The sequence below is a fragment of the Chiloscyllium plagiosum genome, unplaced genomic scaffold, assembly GCF_037043375.1.
Source record: "Chiloscyllium plagiosum isolate Xiang-an unplaced genomic scaffold, Cpla_swu_hap1 HiC_scaffold_35, whole genome shotgun sequence".
NCBI classification, from domain to species: Eukaryota; Metazoa; Chordata; class Chondrichthyes; order Orectolobiformes; family Hemiscylliidae; genus Chiloscyllium; species Chiloscyllium plagiosum.
The window spans coordinates 34,343,848-34,369,477 of record NW_028270173.1 but is presented as its reverse complement, the minus strand read 5'-3'; the positions used below and the strand labels follow the sequence as shown (position 1 = coordinate 34,369,477).

The following is a 25,630-nucleotide window of genomic DNA, read 5'->3' as shown; positions in this document are numbered from 1 at the left end:
GGACCTGGAAACAGAATGTGTGGGATTTTCTGCACAATTCCATCCAAACTCTCAGACAGCAACACAATGGTGTGGGGAGCTGCTGGAATTGTCACATCGCTATCAGCTGATGGAGAAAACAATCACACTCACTGATTTTGTAGGTTTGGTCTATGAACAGTAACCTCTGGTAATCTCCCAGTACGGCCTCTGGGCCAGCATCATACATCTTATCGGGTCATTGGATTGATGTGAGCAAGGCATTTTGTCAGTTTCTGTGGCCAGAATGTTCAAGGGCTCTGACCAGTGTGGGCTCTGGCCAGATTCATGGAGACTTCCAGGGTTTTTACCTAGTGACACTGATGAATAGAGACATATTTTCAAGCTAGGATGGTGAGTAGTTTGGCGGGGTATCGTGTAGATGGTGGTTTTCCCATGTATCTGCTGCCCTTATCCTTCTGGGAGGTCATGGACATTGATGTGGAGGGCATTGTTTAAGTACTGTGTTGAAGATTCACAGTGCATCTTGTACTACTGAGTGTCACTTGTGGAGAAGCTAATTAGTTATGAATGTGGTGCCAATGCATTGTCTTAGATGGTATCAAACTTGATCAGTGTTGCTGGAATTGTACTCATATAGGTAAGTCGGGAGTATTACATCACACTCCTGAATTGAGCATTCTTGATGGTGAACAGGCTTTGGTGAGTCAGAGGTGAGTTGCATGTTGCAGTATTCTTTGCCTCTAACTTGCTCTTGTAGCCATTGTATTTCTATGTTCAGTCCAGTTCAGGTTCAGGTTAATGTAATCCCTCAGAGGTTGATGGTGTGGGATTTAGTGATGGTAAAACTATTGATGGTCAAAGGCTGATGGTTAGACTCTTTCCTATTGCAGATGATGTGGAGGTGCTGGCATTGGACTGGGGTGGACAAAGTTAAAAATCACACAACACCAGGTTATAGACCTGCACATTTATTTGGAAGCACTACCTTTTGGAGCGCTGCTCCTTCGTCAGGTAGCTGTGGGACAAGACACAGAATTTATAGCAAAAGATCACAACATCATACAACTGAAACAATATATTGTAGGTTTTGGTTCATTAATATGTAAATATCAGAACTTCTTTTAAGTCACATTCTCGAGATAACTTAAGGTGATATGGATTGACTGCCTGCAGATTATATTTTGCTCCAAAAGTACACAACGTATCTGCAAAAACAATTCTGCAAATGCAAATTCACCTGATAGCCTTGTGTGTGTGCGTGTGTGTGTGTGTGTGAGAGAGAGAGTGCCCGTGAGTTTGTATTTACATAAGACCATAAGACATAGGAGCAGACGTAAGGCCATTCGTTCTATCGAGTCCACTCCGCCATTCAATCATGTGCATGTGCTTGGCAGTGTGTGCGTGATTGTGACAGAGTATAAACCTGTGAGAGGGCAAATGTGTGGATGTGAATATGGGGGGAGTTATGTGTGTATGAGAGACAGCATGTGTATGAGAGAGGGCCTGCGTGAGTGTGAGAGTATGTAAGAGGGGTGTGTGTGTGTGTGTGTGTGTGTGTGTGTGTGTGTGTGTGTGTGTGGAGTGGGGGTGAATTTCAAGACCAGGGACTATTTTTTAAGGTGAGAGGAGAAAACGTTTAAAAAGACATGAGAGGCAACATTTTTACACTGAGAATGGTTTGTGTTTGGAATGAATTTCTAGAGGAAGTGGTGGACATGGTACAGATACACCATTTATATTTGGATGAGTACACAAATAATAAATATTTTTCGTAACATGGACCAGGCACAGCCAAGTGGGACTAGTTTAGTTTGGGGACATAGATGGCATGGATTGTTTGGGTTGAAGGGTCTGTTTCTGTTCTGTAATGACTCGATGACTCAATAAACACCTCAGCACAATCCGAGTTGGAGAGAGTGGGATAGGAAATAGTGCAGCCTTGATCCCAAGACAGGAGGCTGGAATGCAGACCATGAGTACGCAGCTCTATTGAGAATTTGCACGAGGAAGGGTATAAATTGATAGGAGTGGGAACATGGAAACAGTTCAAGTCAGAAAGTGTGAGCGTGCAGCATGCTCTGGGCAGGAGGTGGATTCATGACATCTATTGCCATGAGACAGTATGTACCATCGTAATGTAATGTTGACTTCCATCGGCTCCAGAGATATTGCTGTGTAACAAGTTTGTAGAAAAGGCTTCACTCAGTATTTAAGATGCAGGAAGATTCAAACTGAGGTCTGGGATAATCCCACTGACGAATGGCTGAAGAAGATCATGTGTATGTGCTGAATTGACTGAGGTATAGTGCATGGGGCATGAAAACTGAGTGCTGTCCTGTGGAGATGAAGTTTCTGCTCAGGAAACATAATCACACTGTCCACATTAAAAGCTGTTTCCTGAGATGTGGCCATCACCGGCAATGCCAGCATTTGCTGTCCAGAGGGCAGTTAAGCGTTAACTAGCTCTGTCATGCCATGTAGACCAGACCAGGTCAGGATTTCTATCGTGGAAGGGCATTAGTGCACCAGATGACTTTTAACAACAAACCGTAACGGTTACATGGTCACCATTAGGCTGGCTCTTCACGATTCCGGATCGGCAATTCAAATTGCTTCTGAAATTCAGGTGGAAGAAATTAGAAGGTCAATCGCAGCACTGGAAACCTGGTTTCCAGCAAGGACATCAGAGGCCCCTGGGGAAGAGAAAAAAACTCTGTTACATAGCACAGAAAACCCAGCAGACCCTGTAGCATCTCCCATAAAGACCAACAGTGAAACACAAAAGCCCCATTGCCCAAACATCAGTAAAACCCCTCAGACCCACTCCCTAAAGACCAGCAAAACCCACAGGGACATAGGAAGATGAGGAGGCCATTTAACCCCTCAATGCTGTTCCACCATTCAATCAGATCTTTGCTGGTGTGTTGCCTCAATCCATTTATGTAGCTTCCATTTGTCTCTTAATTCTGAGTTTTCTAGATTTTAATTCAGCTGAAACTTTATTGCTGGAACAGCACAGCAGGTCAGGCAGCATCTAGGGAACAGAAGATTCGACGTTTCGGGCACATGCCCTTCTTCAGGAATGAGCAGAGAGTGTTCAGCAGGAGAAGATAAAAGGTAGGGAGGAGGGACTTGGAGGAGGGGCGTTGGAAATGTGATAGGTGGAAAGAGGTCAAGGTGAAGGTGATAGGTCGGAGTAGGGTGGAGGCGGAGAGGTCAAGAAGAAGACTGCAGGTCAGGAAGGCGGTGCCGGGCTGGAGGGATTCGGCTGAGACAAGGTGGGGGGAGGGGGGAATGAAGAAACTGGTGAAGTCCAAGTTCATCCCCTGTGGTTGGAGGGTTCCCAGTCGGAAGATAAGACGCTCCTCCTCCGACCGTCGCGTTGTTGTGGTTTGGCGGTGGATGAGTCCAATGACCTGCATATCCTCGGTGGAGTGGAAGGGGGAGTTGAAATGCTGTGCTACAGGGTGATTGGGTTGGTTCGTCCGGGTGGCCCAGAGGTGCTCTCTGAATCGCTCCGCAAGTAGGCGGCCTGTCTCCCCAATATAGAGGAGGCCACACCGGCTGCAGCGGATGCAGTAGATAATGTGGGTGGAGGTGCAGGTGAATCTGTGGCGGATATGGAAGTTTCCTTTGGGGCCTTGGAGAGAAGTGAGGGGGGAGGTGTGGGCGCAAGTGTTGCACCTCCTGCGGTTGCAAGGGAAGGTGCCGGGAGTGGAGGTTGGGTTGGTGGGGGGTATGGATCTGACAAGGGAGTCGCGGAGGGAGTGGTCTCTACGGAAAGCTGATAGAAGAGGGGAGGGAAATATATCCTTGGTGGTGGGGTCCGTTTGGAGGTGGCGGAAGTGACGGCGGATGATGCGCTGTACATGGAGATTGGTGGGGTGGTAGGTGAGGACCAGTGGGGTTCTGTCCTGGTGGCGGTTGGAGGGGCGGGGCTCAAGGGCGGAGGAGCGGGAAGTGGAGGAGATGCGGTGGAGGGCATCGTCGATCACGTCGGGGGGGAAATTGCGGTCCTTGAAGAAGGAGGCCGTCTGTGTTGTGCGTATTTTGAACTGGTCCTCCTGGGAGCAGATGCGGCGGAGACGAAGGAATTGGGAGAATGGGATGGCGTTTTTACAGGGGGCGGGGTGGGAGGAGGTGTAGTCCAGGTAGCTGTGGGAGTCGGTCGGTTTGTAGTAGATGTCCGTGTTGATTCGGTCGTCTGAGATAGAAACAGAAAGGTCTAGGAAGGGGAGGGAGGAGTCCGAGACTGTCCTGCAGATGCGGCGGAGATTTTAATTCACTCAAGTTCATTTTGCATCAATTGCCTTTTGAGAAAGGGAGAGTTATTGTGGAAGTGTTACCTAGTTTCACTCTCAATAGGTCTGACTCAAACTATACTGACACCCCAGCCAGTCAGAACAGTTCTCCTCTATCTACCATATCCACTTCACTAAATACATTGAAAACCTCCATTAAAATCAGCCCTTAACCTTCATTTCCTGAAACGCGACCCTAGTTTGTTTGTTTAATGTCTGTGTAATTTAAACCTCGAAGTCCACATTTCATTCTGGCCCATCTATACTGCACTCCCTCCAGGATCACAAATCTCCTCACGGTTTGGTCTCCTGACCTGCTCGGAGGTCTCCATCAGATCTAGACCCCACTCGCCACATTTCAGTAATTCAGAATCCCGGGAGCGCAGAGCTCAACTCCAGAAACAAACTAAGTGAGACAGGAGGCCCCATCCAGGATGAAAAGTTTCCAGATGTTTCTGTAGCCCAAATCCCTCCTGTTGACAATATCTTGAGGCTGAGAACAGTATAAGGACAGCCATCTACAGAAGGACAGTCTGAAAGCTCAGTGTGAAACTGCATGAGCTGGTCTTTAGTGATCACACAAGTAGAGAGAACTGAGCTCAGAGTCCACCCTGCAGATCGTACAGTGAAAACCAGCCCCAATACAGATTACCCTCGGTTATTCAAACATCAATTATCTGAATTTCAGATTATTTGAAAAAGATCTAAGTCCTGTCAATGCTTGCTTTGTTCGGATAACTGATATGATCAAAAACAATCAGTTATCCAAACTACATACTCCCCGCCCATGTCGTTCACATAATCGAGGTTTTTCTGTATCCCAATTAGAATGATCTTCTCACAACATTGACCAACAATACTCATACCTCAGGAAATGACAGAACTGTCTGAGGATGTCCTTTTATCAGAAGCTGTTAACGGAAAGAGAGGCATTAGAAACTGCTCATTATCAGAGCGAAAGAGAGAGTGAGAAACATGAGTGAGAGAGAAAGGGCGTTATAGAGAAAAATGCAAGAGAGGAAGCGTAAGCAAAAGAAATGAGAGAGAGCGGAACAGGAGTGAGAGCAAAAATGACCCACAGATGTAAAAGAAAGAAAGAGTGTATGAGAGAGAGAGAGAGCACATGAGACCAACAGGAGAACGAAAGACAGATAGACCAGTCTAGACCAGACAGAACAAAACAAAAATTGCTGGAGAATCTCAGCATGTCTGGCAGCATCTGTGGAGAGAGAGGAAGCAGAAGTAATGCTTTAGATCCAGTGACCCCGACCCCCACCCACCCCACTGCCACACACTCACACAACAGAACTCCCAGAACAAAAAGTCACTGGACTCAATGTTAACTGTGTTTTTCTCTCCACAGCTGCTGCCAAACCTACTGAGTTTCTCCAGCAATTTCTGCTTTTTTCTGTTTCAGATCTCTGCGTTTGTGGTTCTTTGTGTGAAACAGAAAGAACAGCTTGTCATACACTAACACAGACGCGGAGATGTCTGAATTATCAGCTTACTGTTTGTTGGATTGTAGTCATTTTTCATTCCCCCTGTAAAACAAGGAATGTTCAGTCAGTGTCAGAACGTCAGAGGAAATGCTGAAGACCCTCACTCCCATCCAGACTCAGCCTCTCCTACCCACATTGCCCTGAGCTGTTTATGCCCAACAGTGAACTGAGACCCAGCCCCAATCTGAACTGTCTGACCTCACACTCACAACGTGAGACTCCAACCCCTGAGACACTCCAGCCTAACCTGAGGAACAAGTTAGAGTAGGATCCAAGGGAACAATCTCCATACGAAGGGACGCTTAGACCCTCCTTCACAAACTAATGCCCTCTCCCCACTGCCTGAGCTATCACTAACCCTGAGACTGACACCCAAACACAGACGTTCCTTGCCCACCTCTGAACCAAAACTATCAACTGGAGACTATAAGATATAGAGCAGAATTAGGCCATTCAGCCCACTGTGGTTGATATATTTCTCAACCTCATTCTCCTGCCTTCTCACTGTAACCTTGAGCCGTTTACCAATCAAGAACCTATCTCTGTCTTAAAGACACTCAATGTCTTGGCCTCCACAACCTTCTGCAGCAATGGGTTCCACAGAGTCACCACTGAGGAAATTCCTCCTCAGTTCTAAAAGGTCATCCCGTCACACGGAGGCTGTTCCCTTGGGTCCTCGTGTCTCCTACATCTTCTCCACATCCACTCCTCTCAGTAATGTATACTTTTCATGAGATTTGCTCTCAACATTTTCAACTCCATCCAGTACGCACGCAGAGTCCTCAACAGCTCATCATATAACAAGCTCTTCATCACTGGGATCATTTCCAATTCCCTGAAACTCCCCACCGTGAGGAGCTGCCATTTTCTCAAAACCTCCTACCTTTCTTCTTGTAAATGGTGACAGCCACAACAGAGAGAGAGATGATCCAGAGGACTCGAAATACAATCCCAATAGGAACAGGAACCTGGGCATGAGACTTTGGGTCTGTCACAGAGAGACAGAGAGCCGAGTGAGGCATGAAGAGAGAGAAAGAAGAAAATAAAAGGCACACACTGAACCCATTTGGTCCAATCAACATATTTAGTCTCTTGAAGCTCCACATTCCTTTCTCATTTATATCTATCACCATCACTCCTGATTCCTTTCTAATTTCCCTCTAAATATATCTTGACAATCTCACTCCCTTCAGCAGCAAGATTCACATTCTCCTCATGGTCCGACTGTCAAAGCTTCTCTGCAATCCCTTGTGGAATATTTGGTGACTGCCTTGTGTTGATAGTCCCTAGTTGTGCCCTTCCACAAACATTCTCTCTGCACCCACTCTTTCAAAATGATTCATCATTTTAAAGATCTCTATTCAGGCTCCATCATTCAAGAGAGAAGACATCAAGCCTCTCAATCCTTTCCTGATACATACACTCACACGTTTCTGATATTGACATTGTAAATCTTCTCAGCACTCTCTCCAGTGCCTCAATATCCTTTATATCACATGGTGACCGGAACTGTCTGCAGTTTTCAATATGTGGTCTAACCAAACTTCAAGGTAGAATTGAAGGTGAGGTGGCATATGCTAAATCTCCTCTAAAAAGTAAAGCCTATCCTCAGGTTGTTCATAAAAAAATGCCCTTTCTAATTGTTATCCACGGGGTGAGGTCATGGAAGTTATGGACAGTAGTGAAGGTTATGCGGGCTGCAAAGAAAATCCTGGGAACGATAGACCAGTCAGCCGAACATCTGTGGTAGGTAAGTTACTTGAGAAGATTCTGAGATAAGATATTATATGTATTTGGAAAGACAGTTTGATTAGGAATACTCAGCATGACTGTGTGAATGGGAGATCATGCCTCACAAATTTGTTATAGTTCTTTGATAAAGTGACCAGGAAGGTTGACGAGGGCAGGGCAGTATATGGATTTCAGTAAGGCCTTTGCTAAGATTCCTCATGGTAGGCTGCTCTGAAGGTTAGATTGAATGGAATCCAGGGGGAGCTGGCAAATTGAATACACATTTGTTAGAAAGTAGCAGGTAATAACGGAAGGATGCTTGTCAGACTGGAGGCCTGTGACCATTGGAGTGCCACAAGAATCAGTGGATTGGTGCTGGGCCCATTGCTGTTTGTTATCTATATCAACGATTTGGATGAGAATGTACAAGGCATGGTTAGTAAGTTTGCAGATGATACTGAAATAGGCGGTATCAAATACAGCGAGGAAGGTGATCAGAAATTGCAGCAGGTCCTTGATCAGCTGGGGAAATGAGCAGAGAAATGGCAAATGGAGTTTAATGCAGATACATGCGAGGTCTTCATTTTGGAAACTCAAATCAAAGCACGAGTTTCATGGTGAATGGTAGGGCATTAAGGAGTGTAGTGGAACAGAGGGACCTTGGAGTTCAGTTGCATGGTTCTCTGAAAGTAGAGTCACAAGTAGACAGGACATTGAAGGCAGCTTTTGGCACATCAGCCTTCATCAGTCAGGGCATTGAGTATAGAAGTTGGGAAGTTATATTGCAGTGGTACAGAACATTGGTGAGGCTGCACTTGCAGTATTGTGGTTTTGGTCACTTTGCTAATAGGAAGGATGTTATTAAACTGGAAAGCGTGCAGAAGAAATTTACAAGGCAGTTGCCAAGACACAAGGGACTAAGTTAGAAGGAGAAGTTGGGCAAAGTAGGACTTTTTTCTTTAGAGTGTAGGAAATGAAGGTGGGGGAGGATCTTACAGAAACGTATAAGATCACTAGAGGCATGGATAAGGTGAATGCACTCAGTCGCTTTAATAGGGTTGGGGAATCAAAGGCTACAGGGCATCAGTTTAAGGTTGCAGGGGAAAGAATAAAAGGGAATCTGAGGGACAATGTTTTCACAGAGGGTGGTACATTACCACCGTGTAAAAGGCATTTGGACAAATACATGGACAGGGAAAGGTTTAGAAGGATATGGGTCAAGTGAAGGGAAATGGGGGTAGTGGTGATGAATATTTTGATTGGCACGGACCAGTTTCAGCCAAAGGGCCTGTGTCCGTGCTGTAGGACTCTAATCTGTGCACAACATTCAGTAATTGGGTGTTTTTTCTCCGAGATTGTTTTGTTCCTCTACTTCACTTACCAATCATTTGTTCAGTTTGAAGGTTTGTTAATGCCTTTCTGTAACTTGCTGCTGTCTTCCTGAATACAGACTACCCCCAATTTGGAAATAACTGTTTTTGATCACCAGAATCACTGCCTGATGAGATGTAGTAGACTCAACCTGGCTGTCTCGTGCATCAGGCTCCTCATGTTGGGATTTTGGATCTCCTGCCTCCTATCACACAGGATTGTCTAAAGCTCATCTCTGCTCTTTGTTAGAATATCTCGAAATGTCTCTCTCCCCCTTGGGACTACCTGGGATTCCTGTCTTGTTCTCTGGACTGCTTGGTGCCGGGGTATATAATAATTTAAATTCTAAAATTCCATTTAAATAAAACCATATTCAGGGTGATGGGGAGAAGGCAGGAGAATAGCACTGAGTGGTAATGCTCAGAGAGACAGTCAGGGCATGATGGGCTAAAGAGACTTCCATGTGATTCCATAATTTCAAAGTCCAAATCAATATTGTAAACTGTGAATGGCAATGTTTCCTTGCAGAACATCACTTCCATCATTCTGACACTGACTAAATAAACCTTATTCCCAATCTCTTTCCTGTCTGCAAACTAGTTAACAATCCATTTTAGCTGACTCCACATTCTCTAAATGTTTTTATTATGGGGGTACCTGATCAAAGGCCTTTTAAAGCCTTCAAGAGTACATCTACAACATTACCACTGTGAACCCTGTTACCTACAGTCATAGAGATGTACAGCATGGAAAGAGACCCTTCAGTCCAACTCGTCCGTGCTGACCAGATATCGTAACATAATCCAGCCCCATTTGCCAGCACTTGGCCCATATCCCTCTAGACCCTTCCGATTCAAATATCCATCAAGATGCCTTTTAAATGCTGCAATTGTAACAGCCTTCATCACTTCCTCTGGCAGATCATTCCATACATGCACCACCCTGTGTGAAAAAAAGTTGCCCTTTAGGTCCTTTTTATATCTTTCCCCTATTACCATAAACCTATGCCCTCTACTTTTGGACTCAACCACACCAAAGTACAAATCTTGTCTACTTATCCTATCCATGCCACTTATGATCTTATAAACCTCTATAAGGTCACCCCTCCGCCTCTGAAGATCTGGGGAAAACAGCCCAAGCCTATTCAGCCTCTCCCTACAGCTCAAATCCTTCAACCATGGCAATGTCCTTGTTAATCTTTTCTGAACCCTACAAAGTTTCACAACAACATCCTTCCTATATGAGGAGACCAGAATTGCCTACAATATTCCAAAAGTGGCCTAGCCAATGTCCTGTATGGTCACAACATGACCTCCCAACTCCTGTACTCAATGCTCTGACCAATAAAGGAAAGCAAACCAAACGCCTTCTTCACTATCCTATCTACCTGTGACTCTCCTATCAAGGTCATAAACTTCCTTTCCAAGGTCTCTTTGTTCAGCAACATTCCCCAGAGACTTACCATTAAATGTATAACAGCCCATAATCCTCTGTGTTACTTCTTCAAAAAAACTATCAAGTTTGTGAGATATGTGTTCCTACACACAAAGCCATGCTGACTATCCCTAATCGGTCCTTGCCTTTCCAAATACAAGTAAGTCCTGTCCATCAGGATTCCCTCCAACAACTTACCCACCACTAATGTCAGATTAACTGGTCTATAGTTCCCTGGCATTTCCTTACCACATTTCTTAAATAGTGGCACCATGTTAGCCAGAGTCTAGATTAGAGTGGTGCTGGAAAAGCACAGCAGGTCAGTAAGCATCTGAGGAGCAGGAAAATCAACGTTTCGGGTAAAAGCAAAGCCCTGAAGTGCTTTTGCCCAATATGTCAATTTTCCTGCTCCTCAGATGCTGCCTGACCTGCTGTGCTTTTCCAGCACCACTTTAATCCAGATGACTCCTACAGCCTCTCGTGTAAGGATTCACACGATCTCTCCTGTTCATACTGGACATATGCTTCCTTCTTTTTCTTAACCAAAACCTCAATTTCTCCAGTCATCCAGCATTCCCTACACCTACCAGCCTAACAGGAATATACTGTCTCTTCAAAAATATTCAATGGAGTTGGTCAAACACAATATTCTCCCTCAAAATTCATGCTGACTATTCATCGTTACATTGAGTTAGATAAAAAAGATCATTGAGAAACAAATGTTAAATACACTGGGCTATAATTTGAGGATACACTGGTTGCTGCAATAGTCTCAGAATATATGGGTCCTGTCGGACATTACTATCCCTGAATTCACTGAACTGTCTCAAAGCAAAATAACTCTGGATCTGTTTTTCATTTTTAATCATAGGGATATGGTTGTGACTAGTTGGGCCAGTATTTACAGTCATTCCCTAGTAGTTGCTCTACAGAAGGTGGTGGTGAGCTGCCTTCTTGAACCAATACAGCTCATGTGCTGTAGATGGCCCCACAATGTTTTTCCAAGTCAGGATGGCGAGTAGCTTGGAGGGGAACTTGCAGGAGCTGGTGGTATTCTTTAATCCTGAATGTTCCTGGACATTAAGATGCTGGGGTAGTGTTACACACCAGGATACACTGGGTGACACCCTACTGTAGTTTCCCTGATTCACTGCCTTGATTACTGTCCTGTACAATTGATGTGAGCACTATGATACACTGACAGTTCGTATCAACTTCCTTCTCTCTCTCTCTCTCTCTCTCTCTCTCTACCCTGGAGCGTCCTGCTGAAGCAGCTCAGCTGGTCCTCTCTCTCTTGTGATCCTGGTTCCTCTCTAACAGTGAGAATGAGTCTTACCATAAATCACCACCAGCTTCTCCTCCAATCCGCTGTGCTCCACCTGACAGGAATACTCGGCCTGGTCCTCTGGATCAAACTCTATCCATTTCCGGATCTGGTAGGTCCTGTCGTGATTGGGCAAGATCCCGGTGGACAGGGGCTCATCGATCAACACTCCATCCCTCCATAGAGTCACCTCGATGGCTTGTGGGTAAAACCCAGTGACAAGACAGACCAGCCAGTTAAAATCACCCAGACGGGTAACGGACACGATCGGGGCAACTGAGGGGGAGGGGAAGAGGAAGAAGAATCAGTTCAGGAACGCAGAGAGAGAAAAGCCCAGACATCATTCACCACAACAACTCTCACTCCCTCACCGACTCTCAGTTCCCTCTGTCCGTACTCCAGGCATTTCCTCAGCCATTCAATGCACTCCACCTCCAGAAAATGCTTCCATAGATGGTTAGACACCACATCCTGGTCCTTCCTGTTTTTGATGCTTTCCGCCCAGTGGACTGGGGTCACCCACACCATGTGATCCTTATCGAAGCTGATCAAATCTTGTCCATCCCATCCTCTGAGAGTGAACCCACTTACAGTCCCATTATCTCTCAGGTCACAGCCAGTCATCATCTGGTAAATGTGGATCCCTGTCAATCAGAAACACAAGTTGCTGATCAGAGACAGAGACAGTTGGTGTCCCCTCCAACCATTCCCACAGCCAGTCAGTCTCTGGAACTCAGATTCACTCCTAATTTCTCCCATTCCCACCCATACTCCCCAAACGCACAGAAAGATGTCATGCTGTGGGACGGTGAGCACTCACCTCCTGTCTGGTTGGTCCGTGTCATAAATCTTGGAATATTGCGTCTGACAATGTCTTCTTGCTCCTGAGCAAGCAATAGTTTCCGGTTCCAGGCCTTTGGTCCTTCACTATCCACCATCCACTGCTTCCGGGCAATCAACCCCTTCCAATTGCTGTTGTACATAACAAACTGGACCCCATCCACATAACCAACAATCACAAACTCTGGGAAACCAGGAATCGGAGTCATACCAGTGACAAAATACCGGAGAGAGTGAGTGTCTGAAACACAAAAAGAAATCAGTACATGAATCCCTAAACACCCATCACTCTAACTGAACGCTGAGAGAGAGCTCTCTTCACACACTATACCTGTATTTATAAAGCCCAGGATCCCATCGTCTGAACCTGCCCATCCACATTCTATGATTTTTACTTTTATAACTGCTGGACTCTCTGTCCCTTATTCCTGATTTAGAGCTTCACTCTTTATTTTGTCTTTCCAGGTTTTTCCTTCCAAAATGTATATCTCTGCATTGTTCACGTTAAATCTCATCAGCCACTTGTTGACCCTTTCCACCAACATTTGTGTGTGCTCTCCTCAGGTCACCTGAAGGTCAGCGACCAAGGGGCTAGAGCCACGGATTTGAAGAGTTCTTTCCAAGTTGGGAGATGGCAGTGAAGGGACAGAATGACTATGAGGATCACACGATACCCAAGGTCTGCTTCAGTTATCAGAGTTTATTATTTCATCAGCAGGGAGCAAGTCTCTGGGACAGTTCTGATACTTGTCCACTGAACAAAGGAAATCTTACAGATTAAATAGTTATTTAATACATTTCAAAAGCTATTATCCAATCAGTTAAGGGGCCCCACATCACGTGACCAGGTGATCAGGGCCATAGTCACATGCTCTGCTTGGAAAGACTTCTTGCTAATAAACAGAAGTGACCAAGTTTCAGATATGGGACCGGAGGCCTGCTTTCCAGCAAAATGTTTCATTTCAGCAGTCATCAAGGCCTCACCTTATCTGCTTTGTTATATAACCACTGTAGCTGTTCATGGTCTACCAGATATCATAGGCTCTATCTGAAATGAAAACAGAAACAGCTAGAGAAACTCAGTAGGTCTGGCAGCATAAGTGGAGAGAAAGCTTTTGACATGATCAGTTGTGTGTTATCCTGCTTCTGCTGAGACAACTAATTACTGCAAGGATGTCCTATAGTAACCCTGCTTCTTTAGCTGAATTCTTCCTTCAGCCATGTTGTTGCTGTATTCTATAAGTCAATCATTTTATTGCAGCTTCTGCCTTAAATTGCCCCACAGCAGCAAGCTATGATGGCAGCTTCACACCATGTTTGAAGACAGAGGAACTGTTTGCTTTCCAAGTGAATTCCAGATCCGTCCAAAGCAGGGGTTGAGACTCAAACTTTCAGGCAGGTTTTGGAATGTGCTCCTGAAAACAGCACCTTCCAAATCCATGATCATGTCAATCCAGAAGGACAAGGGCAGCAGATAAAGGAATTGCCTAGATTATTGCTCACATTGCGAGTTATCCAGATTAACCATAATGGACACATGACTTCATACAACAGCAGTTCAAGATTCATGTCAGTCCCTGCACATGAATAGTTTACAGTCTTAAATTGTGCCGTTCTTCATTGTTGGCTGTTCAGGATTATGCTGTTTCTCCTGGGAGAGTTGTTCCAATGTCACTTCTGGTTTCACTTATGTTCCATTTCCAATGCTAGGGTTTGGTGGACCTTGGGATCTGATGGTTGATTTGTGGCCTGTGCAGGTTCTGTTCCCATCTTTCACAGCCAGCTGCTGTGAAAGAACAGTTACTCCAGTGCAATCACCATTGCACTGTGATTGGCAATGGTGTATCTGTGTTCACAGGGAGGGGATGACCGAGTGGTATCATCACTGGAGTAATAATCAGGTAAGGTTCCAGGGACCTTGGTTCAAATCTTGCAAAGGCAGTTGATGGAATCTGAATTCAATAGTTTTCTGGAATTAGGAGTCTGAAACATGAAATCATGTCAATTCCCTGGAAAAGGGCATCTGATTCATTAGAGTCCTTTTCCTAAATGAAACTGCCATCCCTACATGGCCTGGCTTGGACGTGAGTGTAGACACACAGCAATGGGGCTGTCTCTTAAAAATTAGGGATTGGTAATAAATTCTGGCCCAGCCAGTGACTCCCACTTTTCCATGAATGAAGTTAAAAACACTTTGATTGGGTTTGCCAGTGGAAGAGCAGTTTGGAAAGAGCATGACTCACCATGCCTTCAGTGGATCTGTTTCTCCACTGGATTTGCTCAGTTTGTCTCTCATTCCTTTAGCAATTTTGATTTCCAGCTCAGCTTTTCATTTTGATGAACTCTGGTGTGGTGTTCAATTTCACAATCCTCTCTGAAGCAGCTTGAATATCTCACTCACCACCTCACTCTGCCATTTTGTTCATCAAAATGTTGAAAATGTAGTAATGGATACACTGCTTACATAAAAAAAAACAGACATTCTACAATCTGAGCAGTCAGTCAGATGGTCCACCACCTTATAGACAGAAGATTAGTTCATCTACAGTGATGAAAATGTTCAGTTCCAGAGAGACAGAGTGAGAGAGATGAGGTCAACTCCCAGCGTCATCCATGCCTTGTCAGAGATGTCATGTTTCATCAGTGGCTCTCAATTTCTCACACTGGTAACTTATTACAAACAGCCTTCTGACACAAGCATAGTAATCGAGAGCATGGTGCTGGAAAAGCACAGTAGGTCTGGAAGCATTTGAGAAACAGGAGAATTAATGTTTTGCACACAAGCTCTTCATCAGGAATTAAGATAATGGCCGAGGGAGGGGGGGGGCTGAGAAATAAATTGGAGAGGGGTGAGCCTGGTGGGACAGTAGCTGGAACTGTGGTAGGTAGATGAAGGTGGGAGTAAAGGTGATCGGTTGGGGAGTAGGGTCGAGCAGATAGTGGAAAGGAAGATTAACTGGTCAAGAGGGTGGTGCCCAGTTGGAGGCTTGGGACTGGGAGTGGGGGGAAGAGAAAGTGAGGAAACTGGTGAAATCCACATTGATCCCGTGTGGTTCGAGGGTCCCAAGGCAGAAAATGTGGCGTTCTTCCTCCAGGTGTTGGGTGGTAAGGGTTTGTCGTTGGAGGTGGCCTAGGACCTGCATGTCCTTGGAGGAGTGTTGAAAGGTGGTTGTGGAACATGACCATATGACACAGAATTTTTAGCAGAAGAGTTACAGTGTCATGGAGTTGCAATGATATATTAAACAACTTTAGCTAAAAGTCACAGAACACCAGGTTATAGTTCTTAAACAAGTTTAGATGAAGTCTTTCATCTTTTAGAATGGGAAACAATGTTCCCAAACCTGGGAAAGTTTCCTGTGTCAGTAACCAATCATAATTAAACAGAGAAGTTAGTCAATGTGTGGACCACAGTTAGGTTGATTTGAGATGATGAACTAGAGTTAATCATATAAGGTGAAGTTTTCAAGAAGGCCTTTTGTCCATCTGTTACCCAGCGCTGGGGAACGGAGGAAATTTCACAATTCACTTCATCATGTGACGTCGTTAACGTTTTACTCTCAACGCAATTTTTTCTTTCTTTCACATGAAAAAACTATCAATTCTACATTTTTACTTTTCTCCCTTTGGAAATTCAATAAATCTTGCAAATGAAGATTTTTTGTTCTCGCCTTATGGTTAAGTCTCGTACTAACCTAAATAATTTAAACTGTGGATTCACTGACGTTTAGACATGAAATCAGAAAAAAAAGTACCCCATAAACCATTCTGATGGTAACATGATCAAAGGTTAATGGGCCAGTTCCCAGTTTGGCTCTACCCCTCTGTCACACCCCCATTCCTCACCTGCAGAAAGCTCTCCCCACAAAAGTCCCAGCACTGTCAGTCCAATCATCGTGACTTCAGTTGACAGTCTGGAAGGAAAGATTACTTTCCAGCGGACTGTCTCAATCTGTGAGCTGTACCCAAGTGGCATTAAACTGTTCTGAAGAAGGGTCACTGGACCTAAAACGTTAACTCCAATATCTTTACAGATTTTTAGCAATTTCGGTTTTAGTTCCTGTTCCTGTTCACCGAGACACCTTCACGCTGATTGGTCCCAAACTATCACCGGTCCAATCACAATAAAAAGAGTCAGTGAGTCATCAGGCTCCGGAAGAACCGGTTGCATAACTCCGCCCAGGATTGGGACTTCTCAATCACGGAAACACTTCTACTCTCATCTCCAGTTGCTGCGAGAATAGCTGAGCTGCAATTTATTCTCGGGACAGAGACCATTCAGCCCCTCGATGCTGCCACACCACCCAAAGAGTTGATTGCTGATCTTCACTCCAGTAGGTAACATGGTAGGCTGTTGGAGAAAATGCAGAGGCATGGAATTGAGGGTGATTTAAAAGTTTGGATTTGAAAGTGGCTCTCTGAAAGAAGGCAGCGGGTAGTGGTTGATGGAAAATATTCAGCCTGGAGTCTGGTTACTAGTGGTGTGCCACAAGGATCTGTTTTGGGACCACTACTGTTTGTCATTTTTATAAATTACTTAGACGCAGATATAGCCTCACTTTAGGAAAGATGTGGAAGCTTTGGAGAGGGTGCAGAGAAGATTTACCAGGATGTTGCCTGGAATGGAGAATAGGTCGTACGAGGATAGGTTGAGAGTGCTAGGCCTTTTCTCATTGGAACGGCGAAGGATGAGGGGTGACTTGATAGAGGTTTATAAGATGATCAGAGGAATAGATAGAGTAGACAGTCAGAGACTTTTTCCCTGGGTACAACAGAGTGTTACAAGGGGACACAAATTTAAGGTGAAGGGTGGAAGGTATAGGGGGGATGTCAGGGGTAGGTTCTTTACCCGAGAGTGGTGGGGGCATGGAATGCGCTGCCTGTGGGAGTGGCAGAGTCAGAATCATTGGTGCCCTTTTAAGTGGCTATTGGATAGGTACATGGATGGGTGCTTAAGCTAGGACAAATGTTCGGCACAACATCGTGGGCCGAAGGGCCTGTTCTGTGCTGTATTGTTCTATGTTCTATAGGTGGATGGATTAATAAATTTGCAGATGACACTAAAGTCGGTGGAATAGTGGTCAGCTTGGAAGAATGTTACAGGTTGCAGGGGGACTTGGATAAACTGCAGAGTTGGGCTGAAAAATGGCAAATGGAGTTCAATGCAGCTAAATGTGAGGTGATGCACTTTGGGAAGAATAACAGGAAGGCAGAATATTGGGTCAGTGGAAAGATTCTTGGTAGTGTAAGGAAAAGATTATGGAGGTTGTTGTCTGCAAGGGTTGTAGGGCTGGATAGGAGGGGGGATGTAGATTAAGGATGGAAATGTGTTGCTGGAAAAGCGCAGCAGGTCAGGCAGCATCTAGGGAACAGGAGAATCGACGTTTCGGGCATTAGCCCTTCTTCAGGAATGAGGAAAGTTGGTCCAGCAGGCTAAGATAAAAGATAGGGAGGAGGGACTTGGGGGAGGGGTGTCGGAAATGTGATAGGTGGAAAGAGGTCAAGGTGAGGGTGATAGGTCAGACTGGGGTGGGGGCGGAGAGGTCGGGAAGAAGATTGCAGGTTAGGAAGGCGGTGCTGAATTTGATGGATTTGACTGAGACAGGCTGGGGGGAGGGGAAATGAGGAAACTGGTGAAATCCGAGTTCATCCGGGATGTAGATTAAGATAAGCTTACACAAGCAAGCTATGAGCAGTATTTTTTGTGCATCTGCAGAAAAAACCACAATCGGGCCATAAGGCTCGATGTGGGTTAGAAAGGGGGAAGAGTGTCACTTTAGCAAAACACATACACATCTAGCAATAGGAGAGGATATACGCTAACTATAAACTACAGAGGGTTGTGGTAAGACAGTTAAGTTATGTGGTAAAAACAGCCAAGCAGATACCTGCACCTAAGACCAAATAGGGTAAGAAGTAAACAAGGGTAAGGGGTGCCAGGAGTGTGAGTAGTGGGAGATGTAAACAGGGGAGGAGCAATGGGAGAAGGAGAAAGAAGAATGCGGATTGGACATATGGACACGCCAATGAGATGAGTGGGGGAGGAGGAAACTGAGAAGGGATTGTTTAAAATGTTGTGTACCCATTAAACTGGGTGTGTGTGTGACTATCTTACAAATAGTTGACACCACATCCCTCTTGCAAGAGCAAAATAAACGATACTACTGCTTCAGATTTTGTCTCGGATTGAAATTATTGATGTGAGTGAGCTTCGTTTCTCACAGTAGTGTGGATGTGCCCTAGGGATCTTGGAGTCCATGTACATAGATCCCTGAAAGTTGCCACCTAGGTTGATAGTGCTGTTAAGAAGGCATACGGTGTGTTAGGTTTCATTGGCAGAGGGATTGAGTTCCAGAACCGCAATATCATGCTGCAACTATACAAAACACTAGTGCAGTCACACCTTGGAATATTGTGTACAGTTCTGGTTGCCATATTTTGGGAAGGATTTGGAAGCATTGGAAAAAGTGCAGAGGAGATTTACCAGGATGTTGCCTGGTCTGGAGGGAAGGTCTTATGGGGAAAGGCTGAGAGACTTTGGTCTGTTCTCATTGGAAAGAAGAAGGCTAAAAGGGGATTTGATTGAGACATACAAGATTATCAGAGGATTATATAAGGTAGACAGTGAAAGTCCTTTTCCTAGGATGATGATGTCAGCTTGTATGAGGGGGTATAACTACAAATTGAGGGGTGATAGATTTAAGACAGATATCAGAGACAGGTTCTTTACGCAGAGAGTGGTAAGGGTGTGGAATGCCCTACCTGCCAACATAGTTAACTCAGCCACATGAGGGAGATTTAAATAAGCATTAGATAAGCACATGGATGATGATGGGATAGTGTAGGGGGACGAGCTGAGAATAGGTCACAGGTCGGCTCAGCATCAAGGACCGAAGGGCCTGTTCTGCACTGTATTGTTCTATGTTTCATCTCCTTCAATCGCCAAAATATGAGTCAAACCTTAGTCTGTAATTATCCCTGATTATGGAGGTGTTTTTGCAATTATCCCAACATTCACAGACCTTTAGAGGAGATATGTTTAGATGGATCCTTCGTGTGAGGGAAGATGGTGAGATAGTGGTCATGTCACTGGGCTGAGAATCCCCACAGCTAATGATCTAGGGACATGGGTGCACATCCCCTCATGGCAGACAGTGAGGTCAATAAACAAACCAATCTGGAACTGAAAGCTAGTCTTGTGATGGACATGTACCCAACGGTGATAGCTGTAAAACCATCAAGTTCATTCATGTCCTTTTGTGCAAGGAAATCTCCTGTCTTTATCTGGTCTGGGCCTACATGTGACTCCAGGCCCACAGCAATTATCCTCAGGACAAATAGGGCTGGACAATAAATGCTGCCTAGTCAATGATGTCTGCATTCGATGATTAAATTAAAGTATTCCGTGTGGAAATGGGCTTCCTGAGACTGCATCCAAATCCTGCCAGACCTGGTGTACAGTTAAAGTTTAGGGGTATACAGCAAAGACTGTGGGCCCTAACAAATCCCTTGGCGTTATGTGCCCTCAGTGAACCTGTTCAGGTACAGCAATCTCAGACACAGGACAGCACTGCAGGAGTTCCTCACGAAACAATGTTTGCTCCAAAGATTTTCAAATCATTTGTCAATAATCTTCACTACATCCTTAGGTCAGAGAGAGTGAGTTTCTGAAACACAGAAAAATCTGAGCATGAATTCCTGAATCATGAATCATTTTGTTCACCTTTTCTCCAGCACTGGAGAGAATTTCACAATTCACTTCAGCTTCATCACGTGATATTGTTAACTTTTTTCTCTTTTCCTTTTACTTAAAAAAAACGTCTGCCAATTTTACATTTCACCCTGTATAGTTCAATACATCTTTTGAATTTTGCAAATACAGATCTTTTGTTCTAGCCTTATGGTTAAGTCTCGTACGAACTTAATCCATTTAAAACAGTGGATTCACTGACGTTTAAACAAGAAACAGATAAATATTACCCCATAAACCATTCTGATGGTAACATGATCAAAGGTTAAAGCCCCAGTTCCCAGCCTGGCTCTGCCTCTCTCTCACCCCCCATTCCTCACCTGCAGAGAGCTCTCCCCACAGAAGTCCCAGCACTATCAGTCCAATCATCGTGACTTCAGTCGACAGTCTGGGAGGAGAGATTATTTTCCACCGGACTGTCTCAGTCTGTGAGCTGTAATCGAGAGTGATATTAAACTGTTCTGAAGAAGGATCTTCAATATCTCTCCCGACAGATTTTTCAGCACTTTGTTTTAGTTCTTGTTACCATTCCTCTTCACCGAGACACCTTCACACTGATTGGTCCCAAACTATCATCGATACAATCACAATAAAAAGACTCAGTGAGTCAGCAGACTCCGCAGAATAGACAACAACCAGGTTCCATAACTCCGCCCAGGATTGGGAATTTCCAATTACCGAAACACTTCCACTTTCATCTCCAGTTGCTGGGAGAATGAGCTGAGCTGCAATTCATTTTTGGGACAGAGACCATTCAGCTCCTCATGCTGCTACACCACCCAATGAGATCATTGCTGATTTTTAACTTCAGTTTCATCTCCTTCAATCACCAAAATATCAGACAAACCTCAGTCTCCAAAAATGCAATCATCTCTGATATGGAGCTCCTTTTGAATTATCCCAACATTCACAGACCTTTAGAGGAGATATGTTTAAATGGATCCTTGGTGTGTGGGAAGATGATGTGATTGCGGTGATGTCACTGGGCTGGGAATCCCCTCAGCTAATGATCTGGGGACATGGGTTCACATCCCCTCATGGCAGACAGTGAGGTTTGAATTCAAATAAAAAAACAACCTGGAACTGAAAGCAAGTCTCATGATGGACATGTACCCAATGAGTATAGCTGTAAAACCATCGAGTTCATTCATGTCCTTTTGTGCAAGGAAGTATCCTGTCTTTATTTGGTCTGGGCCTACAAGTGACTTCAGACCCACAATAATTATCCTCTGGAGAAATGGGGCTGGACAATAAATTGCTGCCGAGTCAATGATGTCCACATTCGATGAATAAAATAAAGTATTCCGTGTGGAAATGGGCATCCTGAGACTGCCTCCAAATCCTGCCAGACCTGGTGTACAGTTAAAGCCTAGGGGTATAGCAAAGACTGTGGGCCCTAACAAATTCCTTGGCATTATGTGCCCCCAGTGAAACTGTTCAGGTGCAGCAATCTCAGCCACAGGACAGCACTGCAGGTGTTCCTCACGAAACGGTGTTAGGTCCAAAGATTTTCAACTCCTTCATCAATAACCTTCACTACATCCTTAGGTCAGAAGTCAAGATGTTCACTGATGGTTGGATATTTTTCAGTGTGAGACCTCAGACACTGAATCAGTCCATGTATTTACATAGCAAGACACATGATACAAAATTGGGCTAGCAAGTGGGAAATCACATTCATGCCAAACAAGTACCAGGCAATGACCATCTTCAACAAGACCGAATCTTAACATCTTTCATTCACCTCACCACTTTGACGTTCAAAGGTTTTACCATCACTGAACTTCCACTGACCAGAACCTGAATGCGATCAGCAGTATTAACACTGTGGTTTTAACAGTTGGTGAGAGAGTGGGGATTCTGCAGTAAGTAGTTCACCTCCTGGTTCCCCAAGGCCTGTTCACCATCAACAAAGTGTTGTATGATGGAACCTTGTTGCTGCTGACAGTGTTTGGAGAGGTTGGTGAACTCTTGGTCACCAGAATCTGGGTTTACTGCCTCATTTCTCCATTTCAGTTGTGTTTTACTCGACTTTGTCGAGTGTGCTGACTACAAGATCATCTCAACTAAGATCTCATTACATCATCGGATTGGGTGAAGCATAATCCATTACCCCAAATGAAAACTTTAAGAGCCAACTATTTCCCGCGGAAGTCAGGAGTGTATTACAATCCAGCAATGTGTCTTCTGTATTGGTTATTGAAGGATTTTTCTGGGCTTTTGCAGCCAAAATGGAGCATTCCCAACTTTGTAGTTAGAAATGGAGGAATCTGGCTGAGTGTGGCCTAATAAACAATTTGTGTCCTATCGACTGACTCTACTGAATGGAACCAGCTGTCTGTGGTTTTAAAACTAATCCTGTCCTCTTCATAGTTTTTCAAAGATTATTCACACTATTCATGGCATTCTGAATAATTCATGCTGATTTTAATAAAGACTCCTATTCTCTTTAATTGGCTTCACTGAGTGAACTTCCAGCTTGAATAAGTTTGTCCACCTTTACTGTGGTTTCACATATTTCACTGCAGCACATACTGTACAGCAATGTCTAACTAAGTTCCTGGGTTCCTAAATTGTCCTTTGTCACTTTTCAAGAATGAAGAATGAGGAAAAGTTGTGAATGATGCTAATTGGTCTGACCCGTATACTTTAACATAAACCTTTATGAAGAACTATATTCTCATTTCCAATGATTATTGGTGTTTCCCTCTGGCTTACTTCTGACAGTGTAAAATTGTCAGTGCTATAAACTTATTTTTAAATAAGTTCTGTGTGTCTTGATGCGGGTTTGTTTCAAGAACCCATTGGTAGTTGGAAAGCAAGAATATATGTTCATTTTCCTTGTGGCAGTCAATGATGTGTGGGGTTTCACAGTGATCAGTGCTTGGAGCCCAGCGATTCACTACATTAATGATTTAGATGAACAAACTTCATGTAATACCTCAAAATTTGCAGATGACACAAAGCTGGGAGGGAGGGTGAACTGTGTGCAGGATGCAGAGATGTATCAGTGTATTTTGGACAAGTTGAATGAGTGGGCACATGCATGGCAGCTGCAAGATAATGTGGTTAAAATTCAGCTTATGTATTTTAACAGTGAAAACAGGAAGGCAGATTCTTATTTGAATGTCAATAAATTGGGAAAAAGGAAGGTGCAACAAACGCTGTACAGCAGTCACTGAAGGTAAACATGCAGATGAGGCAGGCGATAAAGAACACAAATGTTGTGTTGAGCTTCATAGTGAGAATGTTTGAGTGCAGGAGCAAGGATGTCTTGCTGCAATTGTACAGACATTTGGTGATACCACACGGCGAATATTGTATCCAGTTTTGGTCACGTTATCAGAGGAAGGATATTCTGCTGATGGAGGGAGAGCAACAAACATTTACCAGATCAATTCCAGGGATATCAGGACTGACATATGAGAGAGACTGGATGGGTTAGGACACTATGCAGTAGGGGTTAGAAGAATGAGGAGTGAGATCTCATAGAAACCTAGGACAGGATAGGGTAAATGCAGGGTATATCCCAATGACCTAGGAGTCCAGCCCATGGATCACAGTCTAAGGATGTGCAGGAAGCCATTTTGGACTGAGTTGAGGAGAAATGTCTTCATCCAGAGAGTGGTGAGCCTCCGTCACACTGAATATTTGGAGGAAAGGGTTAGGTACAGCTCTTAGGATGAAAGGAATCAAAGTGGACGGGGAAAAAATGGAAATAGGGTCCTGAGTTGGACGATCAGCCATGATCATTTTGAATGGTGGAGCAGAGTTAAAAGGATGAATGACCTTCTCCTGTTCCTACTTCCTCTGTTTCTGTGATTTCCGTCACTGTTGGGGTGTTCACCTTTTATGGCAATGACTCTCACTCTGAGATGGATGTACTTTGCCAATGTCTAGCTTTCACATCCAGTTTTGAATGTTGCAAACATTACTTCGAAGTGGTGCAAAGAAAATATACAGTGAAGGTGGAAACCCATCATAATTGTGTAGAGATGGAAAGCAGCAGTCAGTCTCAACGATGGTACTGCCTGAATTCCTACTGGACATTCTGGAAATCTGGGAATATGGGATTTCTGTGGAAATCTGGGAATATGAGTGAGGTGGAGGCGAGTTAGATATTGTTACTGTCTTTGTTACTGTTTACAAAGTTACAGTCTTTGCTGCTCCACACTCCCTTACTGTATCCACCTTTGGCCTTTGTTCATTGAGCCCACCAGGTGGCTCATGAACTGTGCACACAGTATCTTTGGCAGTGCTTCTGTTACCCGCTGGAAAGGGAAGCCCTTTAGGAATGTCAGGCAGGAGTGTTCTCTGTCCAGGATATTCTGATGGGAGACCAGTACAGAGGTGGTGTCTTTCATTGCCAGGCTGGCATTTTTGCTGAATGTTCTGTAAGTCAGTGCAACAGTTGGTGTTACCATGAACATTGAATGATTGGTCCGGACCTGGAAACAGAATGTGTGGGATTTTCTGCACAATTCCATCCAAACTCTCAGACAGCAACTTCTGCACAATGCTGTGGAGAGCTGCTGGAATTGTCACATCGCTATCAGCTGATGGAGAAAACAATCACACTCACTGATTTTGTAGGTTTGGTCCATGAACAGTAACCTCTGAAAATCTCCCAGTACGGCCTCTGGGCCAGCATCATACATCTTATCGGGTCATTGGATTGATGTAAGGCACTTGTCTGTCAGTTTCTGTGGCCAGAATCTTCAAGGGCTCTGACCAATGTGGGCTCTGGCCACACTCATGGAGAATTCCAGGGTTTTGACCCATTGACACTGATGAATAGAGATATATTTCCAAGCTAGGATGGTGAGTAGTTTGGAGGATATCATGTAGATGGTGGTTTTCCCATGTATCTGCTGCCCTTATCCTTCTGGGAGGTCATGGACATTGATGTGGAGGGCATTGTCTAAGTGCTGTGTTGAAGGTTCACAGTGCAACTTGTAAACAGTATGGACTGCTGCTACTGAGTCTTACTTGTGGAAAAGCTCGTTATGAATGTGGTGCCAATGCATTGTCTTGGATGGTGTCAAACTTGATCAGTGTTGCTGGAATTGTACTCATATAGGTAAGTCGGGAGTATTACATCACACTCCTGAATTGTGCATTTTTGATGGTGAACAGGCTTTGGTGAGTCAGAGGTGAGTTGCATGTTGCAGTATTCTTTGCCTCTAACTTGCTCTTGTAGCCACTGTATTATATGTTCAGTCCAGTTCAGTTCAGGTTCAGATTAATAGTAACCCCTCAGAGGTTGATAGTGGGATTCAGTGATGGTAAAGCTATTTATGGTCAAAGGCTGATGGTTAGACTCTTTCTTCTTGCAGATGATGTGGAGGTGCTGGAATTGGACTGGGGTGGACAAAGTTAAAAATCATACAACACCAGG

At 44.4% G+C, this 25,630-nt stretch overlaps 1 protein-coding gene across 11 annotated transcripts; it reads right to left on the bottom strand.

Annotated features, from left to right (window-relative positions):
* Positions 1-934: 934 nt before the first annotated feature.
* Positions 935-20,753, bottom strand: LOC122541322 (class I histocompatibility antigen, F10 alpha chain-like). 11 transcript variants are annotated; one of them, XM_087979500.1, is made up of 10 exons: positions 20,553-20,689; positions 19,505-20,149; positions 16,329-16,833; positions 13,467-13,530; positions 12,463-12,723; positions 12,014-12,286; positions 11,655-11,918; positions 6,666-6,770; positions 5,792-5,824; positions 935-2,675 (listed from the first exon to the last, which is right to left on the bottom strand). In XM_087979500.1, exons 5-10 carry the CDS (start codon positions 12,689-12,691, stop codon positions 2,605-2,607), a joined length of 975 nt encoding a protein of 324 aa, XP_087835626.1. In that variant the 5' UTR covers positions 12,692-12,723; positions 13,467-13,530; positions 16,329-16,833; positions 19,505-20,149; positions 20,553-20,689; the 3' UTR covers positions 935-2,604. The 11 variants fall into 11 exon arrangements, with proteins under 11 accessions (XP_087835626.1, XP_087835623.1, XP_087835621.1 ...); XM_087979497.1 differs by lacking the exon at positions 13,467-13,530 and adding an exon at positions 5,150-5,194; XM_087979495.1 differs by lacking the exon at positions 13,467-13,530.
* Positions 20,754-25,630: the final 4,877 nt, after the last annotated feature.